Source organism: Mobula hypostoma, chromosome 1 (assembly GCF_963921235.1).
Source record: "Mobula hypostoma chromosome 1, sMobHyp1.1, whole genome shotgun sequence".
Taxonomy (NCBI): Eukaryota; Metazoa; Chordata; class Chondrichthyes; order Myliobatiformes; family Myliobatidae; genus Mobula; species Mobula hypostoma.
In genome coordinates, this window is record NC_086097.1 from 219971734 (window position 1) to 219990337 (window position 18604).

General features: G+C 41.1%; 2 protein-coding genes across 9 annotated transcripts in view; one reads left to right on the forward strand and one right to left on the reverse strand.

Moving 5' to 3' along the window:
- Window positions 1-18604, forward strand: part of sulf1 (sulfatase 1) — a 383460-nt gene that overhangs the window by 344880 nt on the left and 19976 nt on the right. The gene's annotated exons all lie outside the window — the stretch shown is intronic.
- Window positions 5986-18604, reverse strand: part of LOC134355164 (solute carrier organic anion transporter family member 5A1) — a 220422-nt gene continuing 207803 nt past the window's right edge. For 2 of the 3 annotated variants that reach the window (XM_063064955.1, XM_063064944.1), the window contains one exon: window positions 5986-13640. In XM_063064955.1, coding sequence (XP_062921025.1) covers window positions 13261-13640 — 380 coding nt within the window. In that variant the 3' untranslated portion in view covers window positions 5986-13260. The remainder of the gene's footprint in view (window positions 13641-18604) is intronic. The other variant, XR_010019969.1, reaches the window with a different exon arrangement.

Below are 18604 nucleotides of genomic sequence, written 5' to 3' on the forward strand. Positions count from 1 at the left end.
AATGTGCTCCCTCCACCATGACCCTTTGCTTTCTGCAGGCAAGCCAATTCTGAATCCACCTGGCCAAACTTCCCTGGATCCCATGCCTTCTGACTTTCAGAATAAGCCTTCCATGTGGAACCTTGTCAAATGCCTTACTAAAATCCATGTCGATTACATCCACTGCACTAACCTCATCTATATGCCTGGTCACCTCCTCAAAGAACTCTATCAGGCTTGTTAGACACGGTCTGCCCTTCACAAAGCCACGCTGACTGTCCTTGATCAGACCACTTTTCTCTAACTGCCCACAGATCCTATTTCTAAGAATCTTTTCCAACAGCTTTCCCACCACAGACGTAAGGCTCACTGGTCTGTAATAACCCAGACTATCCCTACTACCTTTTTTGAACAAGGGGACATTCGCCTCCCTCCAATCCTCTGGTACCATTCCCGTGGACAACGAGAACATAAAGATCCTAGCTAGAGGCTCAGCAATCTCTTCCCTCACGTCGTGGAGCAGCCTGGGGAATATTCCATCAGGACCCAGGGACTTAATTGTCCTAATGTATTTTAGCAACTCCAACACCTCCTCTCCCTTAATATCAACATGCTCCAGAACATCAACCTCAATCATATTGTCCTCACCATCATCAAGTTCCCTCTCATTAGTGAATACCAAAAAGAAGTATTCATTGAGGGCCTCGCTCACTTCCACAGCCTCCGGGCACATCTTCCCACCTTTATCTCTAATCGATCCTACCTTCACTCCTGTCATCCTTTTGTTCTTCACATAATTGAAGAATGCCTTGGGGTTTTCCTTTACCCTACTCACCAAGGCCTTCTCATGCCCCCTTCTTGCTCTCCTCAGCCCCTTCTTAAGCTCCTTTCTTGCTACCCTATATTCCTCAATAGACCCATCTGATCCTTGCTTCCTAAACCTCATGTATGCTGCCTTCTTCCACCTGACTAGATTTTCCACTTCACTTGCCACCCATGGTTCCTTCACCCTACCACTCTTTATCTTCCTCACCAGGACAAATTTATCCCTAACATCCTACAAGAGATCCCTAAACATTGACCACATGTCCATAGTACAATTCCTTACAAAAACATCATCCCAATTCAAACCCTCAAGTTCTAGCCTTACAGCCTCATAATTTGCCCTTCCCCAATTAAAAAATTTCCTGTCCTCTCTGATTCTATCCTTTTCCATGATAATGCTAAAGGCCAGGGAGTGGTGGTCATTGTATTGTGCTGTAGTTTTTTCTATGTTGCGATGAGAGAGGAGTTAGCCAGAATTGATTTGAAAAGGACACTGGTAGGGATGACGGCAGAGCAGCAATGGCTGGAATTTCTGGAAGCAATTCGGAAGGCAGAGGATGTTTACATCCCAAATAGAAGGAAGTATTCTACAGAAAGATGATAAAACTGGCTAACAAAAGAAGTCAAAGCCAATGTAAAAGCCAAAGAGAGGGCATATAATAGAGCAAAGATTAATGGGATTGGGAAGCTTCTTAAAGCCAACAGTAGGCAACTAAAGTAATTAAGGTAAAGATGGAATACAAAATTAAGCTAGCCAATAGTATTAAAGATACCAAAAGCTTCCTCAGGTACATGAAGTGTAAATGAGAGGCGAGAGTGGATATCAGACTGCTGGAAAATGATACCGGAGAGGTAGTAGTGGGGGACAAGGAAATGGCGGGCGAAACTGAATAAGTATTTTAGACCCGTCTTCACTGTGGAAGACACTAGCAGTATGATGGAAGTTCCAGGTGTTAGGGTGCATGAAGTGTGTGAAGTTACCATAACTAAAGAGAAGGTTCTTGGGAAACTGAAAGGTCTGAAGGTAGATAAGATACCGGAACCAAATGGTGTACACCCCAGGAGTTCTGAAAGTGGTGGCTGAAGAGATCATACAGATATCAGTAATGTTCTTTCTAGAATCAATAGATTCTGGAATGGTTCCAGAAGGCTGGAAAATTGCAAATGTCACTGCACTCTTCAAGAAGGGAGGCAGAAGAAAGGAAACTATGGGCCAGTTAGTCTGACCTCAGTGGTTGGGAAGATGTTGAAGTCGATTATTAATGAGGAAGTGTTAAGGTAGTTGGAGCACATGAGAAAATAGGCTGTAGTCAGCATGGTTTCCTCAAGGGAAAATCTTGCCTCTCAAATCTGCTGAAATTCTTTGAAGATATAACAAGCAGGATGCACAAAGATGAATCAGTTGATGATGTGTACTTGGATTTTAAGAAGGCCTTTGACAAGGTGCCACACATGAGGCTGCTTAACAAGTTAAAAAAAACCACAGTATTACAGGAAAGATTTCAGCATGGATAACGCAGTGGCTGGTTGGCAGGAGGCAAAGTGTGGGAATAAAGGGAGCCTTTTGTGGCTGGCTGCCAGTGACTAGTGGTGTTCCATAGGGGTTTCTGTTGGAAACGGTTCTTTTTACATTATATGTCGATGATTTGGATGATGGAAATTGTTGCAAAGTTTGAAGATGATATAAAGATAGATGGATGGGCAGGTAGTTTTGAGGAAGGAGAATGACTTTGGTAGAAGAAATGAAAGGGCTTGCTATTTTCCAAATGGAGAGAAAGTACAAAAAACTGAGGTGCAAATGAACTTGGGAGTCCTTGTGTAGGATTCCCTAAAGGTTAATTTGCAGGTTGTCTGTGGAGAGGAAGGCAAATGCCATTTTAGCATTCATTTCAAGAGGACTAGAATATAAAAGCAAGGATGCAATGTGGAAACTTGAAAAAGCACTGGTGAGGCCTCATTTGAAGTATTGTGAGCAGTTTGGGCCTCTTAACTTAGAAAGGATGTGCTGACACTGGGGAGAGTTCAAAGGAGGTACATGAAAATGATTCCAGGATTGATTAGCTTGTCATACGAAGAACATCTGATGGCTCTGGGCCTGTATTTGCTGGAACTCGGAAGCATTATGGGTGACCTCAATGAAACCTATCGAATGGTGAAATGCCTTGATAGAATAGATGGACTTGTAGAGAATGTTTCCTATGGTGGGAGATTCGAAGACCAGAGGACACAGCCTCAGCATAGAGGGACACCCTTTTAGAATGGAGATGAGGAATTTCTTTAGCCAGACAGCGGTGAGTCTGTGGAATTCTTTGCCACAGCCAGCTGTGGAGGCTAAGTCTTTAGGTATATTTAAGGCAGTTGACAGATTCTTGATGGCATGAAGGGATACGGGGAGAAGGCAGGAGATTGGTGCTGAGAGGAAAATTGAATTGGCTATCCACAATGAACTGGTGGAGCAGACTTGATGGGCCAAATGGCCTAATTCTGCTCCTATATCTTATAGTGATCTTAGACATGCTGTCTAGTATCCTTCATTCCTGCCTGCCTGCATTACACCTGCAAGATCTACAAAACAAAAAGTTCTCTACCAACTTGTTGCTGCTGTACAACACACTGACACACACACTGCCATGGTCCTTTCTCAAGATAATATGCTATTACGAGAGTTGTTGGGTCAGTCTCGAAACTTGCACAATGAAAAACCTAATGAGACTTGAGTCATAGAAACATAGAAACATAGAAAATAGGTGCAGGAGTAGGCCATTCGGCCCTTCGAGCCTGCACCGCCATTTATTATGATCATGGCTGATCATCCAACTCAGAACCCAGCCTTCCCTCCATACCCCCTGACCCCTGTAGCCACAAGGGCCATATCTAACTTCCTTTTAAACATAGCTAATGAACTGGCTATGAACTGGTCAGAGTCATTAGAGCACTACAGCACAGAAATAAACCCTTTGGACTATCTAGTTCATGCAAACCGTTACTCTGCCTATTCTCATTTACCTGCATCTGGACCATAGCCTTCCATACCCTTCCCATCCATGTATCTATCCAAATTTCTCTTAAAAGTTAAAATTAAACCCACATCCGTAACTTCCATTGGTAGTCCATTCCACGCTTTCATCACCTTCTGAGTTGAGTTATAAGTTAAACTTAATGAGAAGTTTCATGTGTAGTTGCATATGAGAAGTTTCATGTACGGAAGTGGAAAATAATGCTGGTTTTATCTCCCAGCAGATAAGGCTGCACATTAGTAGTAGTCTGTCAGATTAAAGAGTCCTCACGTTTTGTCAACTTTAATGGTGGATCTTCAGGATAAGTATAATTATTTACATTGCCTCCTCAAGATCATTCAAGTTCATTGGCAGAAGAACCAAGCCAGTATCAGTGTCCTCTGCAGATCATACATAATTGAAAGTATTAACTTTGCATGATTGGAGGATGATCATCAGTACTGAAGTTCATACTAGTATAAAACTGACAGCAGCCTACCATATCTGCACATGCAGAGTTGTTGTAGAAAGCTGTTCATGCTGCATCTTGCTTCAATCCTCGGTGAACTAATAGAATGTTTGAATTTGAAGTCAACAGAAAGTAAGTGATTTAATATGAGCTCAGTATATTTTTGTACACATTTCTCACTGTAAATTCCATTGAAACTATTCCGCCCTGTAGTTACGCTTGAGATTCTCACAGTGCTCAGTCATCTGCTGAATAAAAATTTGCAACTTTAGAATGCGATCCAGCAAAATCAGTTAAAAATCAATCATCTCTGAAATAAAGTTTGTTAATATTTGTCTCTCCCATAATTCCATGTATATACCGTGGTATTTATTTCATACGTCCTGATTTGTGAGAACTGTTCAATCTGATTGTTCGATCGGACTATTTGCTTTCATGCTTAGCAACACCCATTGAAATGGCAAACATGAGGAAATCTGCAGATGCCGGAATTTCAAGCAACACACATAAAAGTTGCTGGTGAACGCAGCAGGCCAGGCAGCATCTTTAGGAAGAGGTACAGTTGACGTTTCAGGCCCAGACCCATTGTCAGGACTAACTGAAAGAAGAGCTAGTAAGAGATTTGGAAGTGGGAGGGGGAGGGGAAGATCTGAAATGATAGAAGACAGGAGGGGGAGGGATGGAACCAAGAGCTGGTCAGGTGATTGGCAAAAGGGATATGAGAGGATCATGGGACAGGAGGCCCGGGGAGAAAGAAAAGGAGGGGGGGAACCCAGAGGATGGGCAAGGGGTATAGTGAGAGGGACAGAGGGAGAAAAAGAAGAGAGAGAAAAAGAATGTGTGTATATAAATAAATAACGGATGGGGTACGAGGGGGAGGTGGGGCATTAGCGGAAGTTTGAGAAGTCAATGTTCATGCCATCAGGTTGGAGGCTACCCAGACAGAATATAAGGTGTTGTTCCTCCAACCTGAGTGTGGCTTCATCTTTACAGTAGAGGAGGCTGTGGATAGACATATCAGAATGGGAATGGGACGTGGAATTAAAATGTGTGGCCACTGGGAGATCCTGCTTCCTCTGGCGGACAGCGTAGGTGTTCAGTGAAACGATCTCCCAGTCTGCGTCGGGTCCCGCCAATGTATAGAAGGCCACATCGGGAGCACCGGACGCAGAATATCTTAGCAGCTGACTCACAGGTGAAGTGTTGCCTCACCTGGAGGGACTGTCTCGGCCCCTGAATGGTGGTAAGGGAGGAAGTGTAAGGACATGTGTAGCACTTGTTCCGCTTACAAGGATTAGTGCCAGGAGGGAGATCAGTGGGGAGGGATGGGGGGGACGAATGGACAAGGGAGTCGCGTAGGGAGCCATCCCTGTGGAAAGTAGAGGGGGGGGAGGGAAAGATGTGCTTAGTGGTGGGATCCCGTTGGAGCTGGCGGAAGTTACGGAGAATTATATGTTGGACCCGGAGGCTGTTAAATTCAGTCTTCACTAGAGAGCCCTGTGAGCTCTTTTCTCAAGACAAGGCTCCTCAGACTATAGCTGAAGGTTAAATATTAACCAGAGGACCATGGAAAAATCAGCTGCCTTTCTTTGAAGTCATGACATGAGCCTCCAGATGTTGGAATGTAGAACAAGCCTGGTATCCAAATGTAACATTCAGACTCAAAGCACACGGTATGTTTATCATACATAAAATACACCATAAAATCTTCCCAAGTTTTCTACAGTTTATTTCCATTTGATCCAATTAAACATGGAGCAATATTAAGCCATCTGCACAAACTTTTTATTATTGACAAGGAATCAAGCATTTACTGTAAACAGTTGTTAACAAATATAATGATTACTGATATTCCTGATAAGATGAAGCAATTAAAGGCTGTTATTAATACTACATTTGAAATAAATAAAAAATGACCAATCATTTAGAAAACTCAAATATTGACTACAGTATATTCCAAAATTAAAAAGATTTAAAATAACCAGTAACTTCTTGCCTCTTTGCTTATCACAATCACACCACATATACATCCAGTACAATTGATGCAATAAGCTTATAAACACTTTTTTAAAAAATACAAGTCAACTCCCCGTCCCAGTGAAAGTTCCCACCTGTTCAAGGAGGAGGTTGCTCCTGCTGGTAGAGGTAACAGATCTAATAAAAATGCCCATTCTGAAAATTATACAAGAGTTTAATTTACCTGCACTCAGTGAATCATGCTTTTAATTCATATAATTCCTAAGGCCTGATGTATGTGCTCAAGTAGCTGATTTTAGCCAGCAGTAACGATACTACAGTGTCTGGGCTGAGAGATGTAAATCCTAGTGGTTGTTGTCCCCGGTGGAAGAGTTAATGTGTCAGGGTGGGTTGGGCTCAGTCACAAAGCCCCTGCTGGTTGAGCAACCTGCTATCGTTCCCTGTCAACACTCATTCATCCAAGGAGGTACCTGAGAGGAGTAAACACTCATCAAATCTTGGCAAAGAGACATTGCCTTCTGGGTATAAGGATAAACATATGTCATCAGAGGAAAAAAAACTGGCAAGAACAAATACGTGACCAGAAAGCCATCTATGGTACACTTGCTAGCAGAGTTAATCCTACGTATATAATGCAGCCCCTGGCCATATGCCAAGGATTCTTCCTGTAAATTATAACTCATCTTTCTTCTCACACTGTTTTCCTATAAATCACAACTGCAAATATGCCCCAGAATACCAAAGGACCATGTATAGTACAGGATAACCATTATCAGATCAGTTGCCATCGGCTGCCCTTGCTCCACAGTTCCAACCCCTTGATCTTTCAGTTCAGAACCTGACACCAAAAAATAATTGCACCAAATTCCGTGTTTTATCAAAATGCAACCTTCCACTCTGTAAATATGAATAAATGCATGCCAGTAACACAATGAGAATTTCAAGTTAGTAATTTTACACACAGTAAAAATACAACAGCATTAGGATTTGCAATTATGTATATTATGCCATTGCGTTTTGTTTGCTTTTGAAATACAGTATTTGTATAAAATGAATAACAAGATATGATATCTCATGAGAGTAAAATGTAAGATAAATATCCATAAATATATTGCCCTGAGCATCAGGCTAAACAGGTACACACACACACACACACACGCACGCACGCACACACACACATGAATCCAGCTTTGTAAAGATCAGAGAGAAAGGAAAATCAAAATAGAAGGATCATAGTAATATGAGTTCAGAGTATAAAAACTGCAATACTATAGTCATATAGTAGAAAGTTGTCCTCAATACTTTGTCCTTAATGCATTGAATATTTTGCTCTGAAATATGGCTCCATTGTTAATTCTAATAGAAGCAGTTTCTGAAAACAGCACGATGCCCCAATGCCACTGTACTGAATGTTGGTGCTGTTAACAGGAAAAAACTCTATGTCAGGATACATTTGCAATCAGTGTAGAATTTAAGCTAAATTGTTTATTGCAGGCAAATGTGCATTACTGTGCTCTTCATGACACAATTGAATTAGATCTAATTTCTACACAATCTACCTGTGAGATCTAAACTACACAAATATGAAAAGTATCTTCAACTTTTAGAATTTGAGCTAATGTAAGAGTACAATTTAAATACCATTTTGTGGAGTACATCAAAGAAGTTGAGTGAGTTTGTGCGATAAAGTGACTGCTAAGATGGAACACCTGTGCATATACCTGAAACAGTAGTAAGTAAGCAGGAAAAACTGAACATCAAAATTCAAGTTTTTTTTTGTTTTTCCTGCTTCAGCTATAACAAAAATAAGGTTGCAGTTATAAAAACACACTTTGGAAATATATCACATGTTCCAAACCAATTGTTTTCTCAGCTCTTAAGTGCAATGTGAGTTCTTTTCAAATTCTATTTGATCTTATTCAAGTTAAAAACAAGTCACTTGATAAGTAACAAAACATAGCAAAGTACTTAAATATGTTTACAATAGGCAGTACTTCAATGAGATAGCTGAAAATGAGACCAAATGTTCCAGTTTTTTGCAGATATTTGGCATTAATTTTCTTTCTTATTTGTGAAGACCACTACATTTCACTTCAGCATTTCCTTTCAACAGTGTTGAAGGATGCCTTGCTGTGTGCAGGTTTGATATGCGTCTTGAATATGCCATGCACTCGGTATAACTGAAGAAGAAAATCCCTGCTTACTCTGGTCTCAATCTAGAAGTTGCCTTGGCAAATGTAGCTGACTGTGCCCCTGTGGCATTCTTAGAGAAGCAAAAAAAAATTAAGAATACCTGTGTTCATCTACAGAACAAATGACTTTAAGTGACTCATATTAAGTTTTCATTTGTTAATATAATAAAGGTGAATTTCCAGCACTAGCAATTCCTATTTATTATCCTATGATGTAAAATTATAATATATAGTGGGACCTGAAAATATGATCTCACATTTTTATATTTGAGGAAACAGACTTCATAATAAAATTTGTGGCAAAGCTTTCTTTCTCGTAAACAAATATTTTATGACGGTATAAAATGACTTATATTTCGGTGCATCACACTAAGCCACACTATGGTGTGGCACTGTGGCACTGCTAGTAGGGGTGCTTCTTTGCAGTGACAGAGACCTGGATTCAAACCTGACCTTGGATATTGCCGGTGTGGAGTTTCCACATGTTTCCTGTAGCTGTGGGGATTTCCAGCCACATCCCAGAGAGGTGCAGTTTGGTGGGTTAATTGGCAACTGTAAACTGTAAATGTGTGGTGGGATCTGGGGGGGGCAGGGCAGAATTGGTGTTAATGAGAGTAATGGATTTGTTGGTCAGGACACTGTGGAGTTACAGAAGTGTCAACTCTACTGGATCACCTTTGGAAGGCTATGTTGGTAGATGATTTCACGATTTTTGACTTCATTTTTAGAGTGCCAGGGGTAAAGAGTCCCCTGAAAATGATCCCCTTTTGAGCTTCCTGAGGATTTCTAGTTGCAAGGTTAATGCCCGGTACTGATTTGGATAGGCAGATGAGCTTGTTTCTATGCTCATTTACTCTAACAAAAATTACCAAAGGCGACAAAAATATTAGCAAACATTTTATGAAATCTCAAGGCATAATCTAGTTTATCTGAGCAAACACTTCATCTGTTCATGATCGGTAGAGAAACATCCTGGTAAATTTATTGCAAGTAGCACTCGAGACCACTCAGTCTTTATTCCCTTCACATGGGGGAACTCAACGAAAAAAAATAAAAAAAATCTGGGATGATAGGTGTAGAATGGACACAATAAGAAGCAACATCTGATCTTTTATTGGGATGAGTTAATTTAGGGCCTCCCAAAACACTTTGAAATGCATGACACCTATATGAATGGGCTTTTACAGAGAGAGGCAAAACAAGGTAAGAGACACTGTACAACTTCAAGAAATTGTTGTTGAGCGTCGAGTTTGGGAAACAGAATTCAGATTAACCTTCCCATTGAGCAAGGTAGGCAGCAAGATGGGCACTGCCCCAATTCTGCCACAAAACTAGTACCCCTCAATCAGCCATCGTCACCCTTAACCCCTCCTGAGAGGAACACTTAGGCTACTGACACTGAGGAAGGTGACCAAAATATACCTATAAGAGATGGTTATGCACCCTTTTAACGAAGAGGCTGATGATGGCGGCTAAACCAACCAAAGTTAAATAAGGCACAGCGTGCTTCCTTTTTCAACAGGCATGATGTTTATGTGTCTGTTTTGGGCTGGGCAAATGCCCATGGCCTTGAACATCTGATTGTACAGTCGGCACACTGCAGCCACACAGTTGTTTGGTTAGTGAGAGGCCCTGTATTTTCATGGAGTCAATGAGTGCTGTGTTTGAATATACTAGCAAGCTAGCTCCACGTCCAATTTTTGGACATATATAGTCAGTCACTAGTGGGCTGGTCCTAGGTTGGAGACCTCATACACTGCTTCAGAGTACTCCATGTAAACAGATTCGGTCAACCTTCAAAGGCTTCGACACCATCTCTATCCTCAGTCCTAATTTCAGCCTCCTGGAAGCAGGTTCCACTGTAGAAGGTTCTGAAGAGATTTTTTTTTATTCCCAAAAGTAAGTAGAAAGGGGACAAAGGCAATGCTGGAAGTCTTAAAATATAAAAGCCCTCCCTACTCATGTCCACCTATAATGGAGGAGAGTCAGATGTTGGTCAGTGAATCTGTTCTCAATGCTCAAAACTGTTGCCAAATGTTCTGTCCCTGTTTTAACTATATTGTCTTGATTTAACATGAAGCTTAATATTATAATATGTGAAAGCCTTTGAAAAATATTTACTGCACCAGCTGCAGGATCAAGAAACAATGGATTTATCTCATTCCCTCACACCATTTCCACCCCAGTCACTCTAAACCTCCCCCAAGCTCCATGTCATAAACAAAGTCTAACTCACCCTGAACCTCCCTCCAACTGTTTGCATATTCTACAAAAGTAGCCACTCCTCTCCCAGTGATGAGACATTGCTGGTTCAAATTGCATGCTACATGGCTGGATAAAATTCAAAACTGGCATCAGGCAATGGAGGGAACACATCTGCACATCTTCATCGACCAATCCTGCAGACATAAGAGGTGAGAGACTCTAAGTTCCCCCCTCTCCCTACTGCACCACACTGTCTTTAGTGACGAGGGAAGGAGAAGACATAAATGCATGAAAATTTATTTGGTGTGAAGATGAGACATTGCATAAAGGTGTCTGGCTGTATAGAGGGGATGTGGGGAAATGCAGATGATGGCTGTCCCCACATGTGAATATGCGGGGCAAGGGCAAGAGGAATAGGAGTAGATTTATGGAATTACGGTAATACACATGAAACACAGTGCACACTTTTCCTAATCATACGAAGGCACTAAACTCTCTTTCACCTAGGGTCCGGCAGCAGGAAACCATGCCACCGCTACTCACTCCTAAGACTAGCTCTATTCCTGCCTGCTCTTGCTGACGGCCCACTTCTTCCCAGCAGTGGGAGTTATCATGCTCCTGTGTGCCCTTCTGCCCTCAGAATGGAGCGTCCTGAGCGCTGCACGCTCCTTTTCTCTATGCAGCCGACTCCGTAAACCTTCAAAGGTTTTGTCTGAAATGTCCATTTAACCTGTGACCTGAAATTGAAGCTACCTGCTCAATTTAATTGATGGAAAATAAAGCTGAAATGTAAGGTTAAAGTGGTAGCATGATTACAGAGCAACTAATAAATATGCTGCAGAAACAGCTGGGTTTCCTGGGTCTTGCTCCCATGCCTTTGGAACAGTAACATTCAGCACACAGGATCAACACTGGGATTATTTTTATGACTAAGGTACGGTTGACTAGCAACAGCTTAACTTTGTACAGTCATTTCCATTTACTTTTACAGCTACCATCCTTTTCATTGTCCCATGCAAAATAACCAGCTAATATCCTTTGATCCCACACGTATCCACTGATACAAAACACAGAAAGATGCTCAAAACACAAAGCAGATCTGTCAGGATCTAAAAGAGAGAAGTTAGCATTTCAGAATCTGTAAGACTGCAACTGAAAATTGATTTATCTTTCTCCATTATAGATATGGTAAATCTCCTGTTTTCAACAAACTTTGTTTTTATTTATTCCTGAAGGACCTGCATGTTCTTTTCACACCCATTTCCAACAGCGGGTGCCAGCAATACCAACTGCTTGTCACATTAACAGTATTGGACCTTTGACTCTGTGTTCTGAGCATCAGTCGTGCTTCTTTGAACCAGGTCATTATTGCCACCTACTGGTAAGCGCTAGAACTTCAGGAATTTGTGCCCCCATCTGTGGCAAAGGCACACGGTCCAGGCACATCAATATTACACATAACAGGAACAGAAAAAGCTGGAAGAACTCAACCCATCAGTCAAAACCTGATCCATTTTTCAAACCTTTGCAATGTTTTTAACATACTTTTACAAACTGCTGGAATTTACTATCTTGTAATACAGTACTGAGCAAAAGTCTTAGGCACATGAAAGAAAACTTTGTAAAGCAAAAATGCTTTAAAAAATGAAATGAGTAAAGTTTCTAAATATCAAAAAAATTACTATAAGGAGCAGTAAACAGTAAAAAACTAAATCAAATCAATATCTGGTGTGACCAGCCTTTCCCTTTAAACCTGCTTCAATTCTCTTGCTACAGTTCTTCAGCAGACTTTGACTGTCTTGCTTGCTTCTGTCTCTCCAGGTATTGATGGTGTTGAGATCACGGCTCTGTGGAGACCATACCATCTGAAACCATATTTTAAAAATCTAGGGTGCCTAAGACATTTGTACAGTACTGTAAGTTGCACAAAGATTATTAATGATTACAGTATGTTAAAAGACGTCCATTTACACATAAAGCATTAGACCGAGTTCAAGGATATGGGGACAGATTTTAAACTTGCTGGCTGTTTGTTTCTGAAGGAAGTCACTGTAGTGGTCATAGGCTTGCAGATCCTATAATGGGGAACAGACCTCAACTTTATGTCAAAATTACCAAGTGAAGAATTCACCCACTTTGTATCTTGGAGTACTTATTAGTTTCTAACAATCTAGAACAGATCAAAATAGAATTTATTTTTAAAAACATTATGGAAGTTTGTTCTGTTTCTTATTCTTTCAGAGATTATCCTTAAATTGACTTGAGTGCAAATCATCACTCCATAAGATTAAAAATGACACAAGTTATCCGTGAGTTCAAATCACATTGAGGTAACCAGCCCTCCAGTGTGCCATAGTTGATGTGATAATCCATTTCCTTTAGTCAGTGGATGTCACTTTTTAAATTAAAAAGGCACAGGTTTTGTTGTTTTACCTGGAGAAACTTTCCAAATGGTGCTTTGTCGAAGAATTAAACGTAAGAACAACCATCAGTAATTTTTTGACAACTAAATCCCTCAGACAACATACAGTATATGTGAATTCACCTGTGTCTATTATCACTTTGTTCAGTGTTCTTAACCGTGTATATTACTTTTTCATGGGATATCAGATGATATCTATGCTACATGCTGAACTCTTCCAGACTGTGGTAGGTGTTCATTGTGTTCGGCTCTTATTTGAAAGGAAGGACATGATCGAGTCTGTGCATAGTTGTGGCGAGTCCCTGGGTTACTGAGCAGTTCACTGACAGTGCTTATGGGTGAAGCTCTCCGTCGCCACCTTTGCAGATGGGTTTCTTTCTGTTTGATTGAGTGCCAGGCAAAAGAGATAAAAACAAAGCCGGCAAACTTGAGGCCTGCTGCCAGCCCGAAGTAGACAAATCTGAAGGAGGTCACATCGTATTCCCAGCAGGAGCCGACAACGCCACATTCCTGTTGCCAAAGCATGCAAGTTGTGTCAATCACAGCCCCGAAGTAAATTGGTGTTGGAATGTAAGCTGGAAGCAACAAAATGGTTATGGTCAAATGAAGAAACTCAGGTGCAGTGTAAAACTTATTTTTTAAGAAAACACTCATTTGGTGTCAATATTAAAAAGGCAAATAGAAAAACATAATGGTTAGAAGTGGTATAAAGCTGTTTGCAATCTATCCTGAGATGTTTTGTTGGCTCCAAGTAAGCAACAGCTATGTAAATGAAGCATTACAGGTTCACTAAACCCACCTGCACACAGGAACGATTAAAATGTTAATTTGAAGGGGAGACTTTCACTGTAATCTATGCAGCTCTCCTAAACTGGAAAACCTTAATCCTGCTGTTCAGTAACTGCATGCTGTCACACTATCATCCATGTTTCCAAGACAATTGATATCCAGCTTTATGGAACGCTGAGTAATTTTTCACTGCCGATAGCTTATTAATGTGATATTAACTCAATCTTTTCAAAAATTTTTAAGAAGGGGATGTCAGATCAGAATTAGCTTAGAGTGTGTATTTTCTAAACTCTTTGATTAAGCATGTTGAAAGAAATCCTCAAAACATGACTTCTCTACATATAACGGACACTATTATTATTATTATTATTTTCTTCTCTCTCTCTGCTAGATTATGTATTGTGTTGAACTGCTGCTGCTAAATTAACAAATTTCATGTCACATGCCGGTGATAATAAACCTGATTCTGAAAGATTCAAAGCCTCCCTTTTCGTGTGTACATTTTCAATCTTAGATTGGCCAATCAAGTGTAAATTTAACATTGCAGAGCGGGAAGACGCATTCACTTCTGCTGGAACAGTAATGGAATGTCACTAAAACCTTATAAATAGCTGTGGCGTCAGCAAAGCAACTGCTGTCTGCAAGCTCAGAATAATTCTTCCACTCTGTAATTACATTAATTAGTGCCTCTATAAAAGCATCTCAAAATACTCCACTCAGAGAATTGTTTTGATGTGCCTATGTCAGTTGAGCTAGTGAGTAGTACATGTCTCAATCATTTTTTTGGTAGTATTTGGTTAAGGGAGGAGTGCTGGTCACAATCTACAATTTTTTCTTCTCTAAGCATTGCTGTAGACTTTTTAATTCACTTTTGGTTTATGTTTCCTTGAGAAGGCGGGGGAGTGGAACTAAGTGGGAGAATGGATCAGCTCATAATCAAATGGCAGAGCAGACTCAATGGGGCGAATGGCTGACTTCTGCTCCTTTGTCTTATGGTCTAATACTACAAACTGTTCGATTGCAGTGGAAGGTTGGGTTCAACTGGACCTCAATAGGAACTGGATTCATGTTTTCCTGATCAAAAAAAGTGTTCTCAAATGAGGAACACTAGAATTTTAGTGAACACGGAATTTACCGAAAACAACTTTTTTTTTGCTGTACCAGGACAACTCTATATTGGACCTCTTTAGTCTTGATCCAAAACAGCTACACTGAGGAGGTGAAGAGAGTCATTGCCCCGATACCAGAATTTATTTTACCTCAGAGAGTCCTAGATTCATAGAAAAGTACAGAACAGTAACAACGTCTTTGCCCAATCTACTCCATGCAAAACTATTTAAACTGCCAACTCCCATCAACCTGCACCAGGACCACAGTACTCCATACCCCTACCATCCATGTACCTAACCAAATTTCCCTTAAACATTGAAATCGAGCTTGCATGCACCACTTGTGCTAGCAGCTCGATGCACACTCCCATGAGCCTCTGAGTGAAGAAGTTTCCCCTCTTGTTCCCCTTACTTTCCACCTTTCAAACTTAACCCACGACCCCTGGTTGTGGTCCCACCCAACCTCAGTGGAAAATGCTAGCTTTTATTTACCCTATGTATAGCCCTCATAATTTCGCATACCTCTATTAAATCTATGGCTTTTTTTGTTCATTCTGTTGGTTTTTAAAAGTTTCCCAATCCTCTAATTTCCCACTAAATGTTGCTCTATTATATATCCTCTCTTTTGCTTTCACGCTGTCTTTGACTTCCCTTATCAGCCACAGTTGCCTCATCCTCCCTTTGAAACACTTCTTGTTTGGGCTATGTCAGTCTTGCTCCTCCTGAATTGCACCCAGAAACTCCAGCCATTGCTATTCTGCCATCATCCCTGTGTCTCCCAAGAGAGGGAATTGCAGGATGTCTATGAGGTATCTTTTTAGAGCAGCCTGTGATTGAGCCCACCAGGGAATTTTGGATTGGGTGTTGTGTCATAAACCAGGTTTGAATAGGGAGCTTAAGGTAAAGGAGCACTTAATAAAGTGAACATAATATCATGGAATTCACCCTGCAGTTTGAGAGGGAGAAGCTAAAGTCAGATGTATCAGTATCACAATGGAGTAAAGGGAATTACAGAGGCATGAGAGAGGAGCTGGCTAAAATCAATGCAGCATCGGATTCACTACGGCAGACAATTCTCTGGGAAGTATGCAAGATGGATATGCAAAAGTAAATTGCAAACAAGAGAAAGTTTGCAGCTGCTGGAACTTTGAAGCAACACACAGAAAATACTGGATGAACTCAGCAGGTCAGGCAGCATCTATGGAAAAATGTAAACCATAAGATCATAATATATAGGAGCAGAATTAGGCCACTTAACCCACAGAGTCCGCTCCGCAATTTCATCACAGCTGATCCATTTTTCTTCTCAACCCCAGTCTCCTACCTTCCCTCCATATTCTTTCATGCCCTGACCGATCAAGAATATTAAATACACATAAAGACTTGGACTCCATACCTATCTGTGGCAACAAATTCCACAGATTCAGCACTTTCTGGCTAAGGAAATTCTTCCGCATTTCCGTTCTAAAAGGACGCCTCTCTATTCGGAGGCTGTGTCTTCTTGTCTTACACTCTCCTACCATATCCTCTCCGCATCCACTCTATCAAGGCCTTTCACCATTCAATAGGTTTCAATTAGATTGCCCCTCATTCTTCTGAATTCTAGCGAATACAGGCCAAGAGCCATCAAATACTCTTCATACAACAAGCAGTTCGATCCTGGAATCTACCAAAGTGCATGACCATACACATCCTAACACTATTCCATCTGCCACTTCTTTCCCCATTCTCCTAATCTGTCTAAGTCCTTTTGTAGCCTCGATTCTTCGACAAAACTACCTGCCATTCTACCTATCTTCATATCATCTGCAAACTGCAACAAAGCCACCAATTCCATCATCCAAGTCATGGAACTATAACCTAAAAAGAAGCAGGCCCAACACAGACCCCTGTACAATACCACAAGTCACTGGCAGCCATCCCAGAAAAGGCTCCCTTTATTTTCATTCCTTGCCTCCTGCCAATCAACCACTGGTTTATCCATGCTAGAAACTTCCCTGTAATGCCAAGTGCTCGTAACCTGTTATGCGGCCTCATGTGTGGCACCTTGTCAAAGGCCTTCTGAAAATCCAAGAACACAACATTAACTGATTCTCCTTTGTCCGTCCTGCTTGGTATTTTTTCAACGAATTCCAGCAGATTTGTCAGGCAAGATTTTCCCTTGAGGAAACCATGTTGACTACAGCCTACTTTATCCTCTGCCTCCAAGTACCCCAAAACCACATCCTTAACAACTGATTCCAACATTTTCCCCATCCACTGAGGTCAGGCTAACTAGCCTATAGTTCCCTTTCTTCAGCTCTCTTCTTTCTTGAACAATGGAATGGTATTTGCAATTTTCCAATCTTACTCCTCTCTCATGCCTCTATAATTCCCTTTACTCCACTGTAATACTGATACATCTGACTTTGACTTCTCCTTCTCAAATTTCAGTGTTAATTGAAACTTATTATGATCACTTTCCCTTCAGGGTTCTTTTACCTTAAGCTCTCTTAATCAATTCCGGTTCATTGCACAACACCCGATCGAGACCAGCTAATCCCCAAGTGGGCTCAAACACGAGTTGCTCTGAAAAATCATCTCATAAGCATTCTGCAAATTGTCCCTCTTGGGATTCAACACCAACCTGATTTCCCCAACCTACCTGCATACTGAACTTCCCCATGAATATCGTTAATTGTCCTTTTGACATGCATTTTCTATCTCCCTTTATAATTTGTAGGTAACATCTTTACTACTGTTTGGGGGGTCTGTATACAACTCCCATCAGGGTCTTTTTACCCTTGCAGTTCCTTAGCTCTACCCACAACGACTCAATACCTTCCAACCTCTTTCTGATGAAAGGTTAGTCCTGACGAAGGGTCTCGGCCTGAAACGTCGACTGCACCTCTTCCTACAGATGCTGCCTGGCCTGCTGCGTTCACCAGCAACTTTGATGTGTGTTGCTCTTTCTGATGATATGATCTCATTCTTTTTTAACCAACAAAGCCATGCCACCCCCTCTGCCTATCTGTTTGTCCTTTGATACAATGTGTATCCTTGGGCATTAAGCTCCCAGCTATAATCTTCTTCCAGCCATGATCCAGTGATGCCCACAGCTTCATACATGCCAGCCTGCAACTGCGCTGCAAGTTCTTCTACTTTATTTCGTAAACTGCGCAAAAATTTAAACAGTTGATGTTTCTGATTGAGACCTTTCTTCAGGACTCCTTCCTGAAGAAGGGTCTCAGCCCAAAACATTGACTGTTTTCTATTTTCCATAGATGCTGCCTGATCTGCTGGGTTCCTCCAGGATTTTGTGTGTGTTGGTTCAGATATATAAAAGGTTTCCCTTCTCACTTCTCCCCCATGCTTTCCCTCCAGACTTCTATCCTGATGTCTGTGACTTCAATGGAGCAAGTTCCTTCACAGTCTTATGGTGTTAAAGACAGATCAGCTGGAAGATTCTGTGAAACTCCCATTGAAAACCATATGACCTTCATTTTAGTACTTTAATCTGTGTGTAAACCATCTTGTACTTTTTGTTTGCACAAATTTGAATGGGCATTACCATTATATGCAGCATGTGTTGAGTGGAATCACCCCTCCACTACTGCTGCAGGGTGAACCATTGACAAGGTAGCATATAATAACTCCAATGA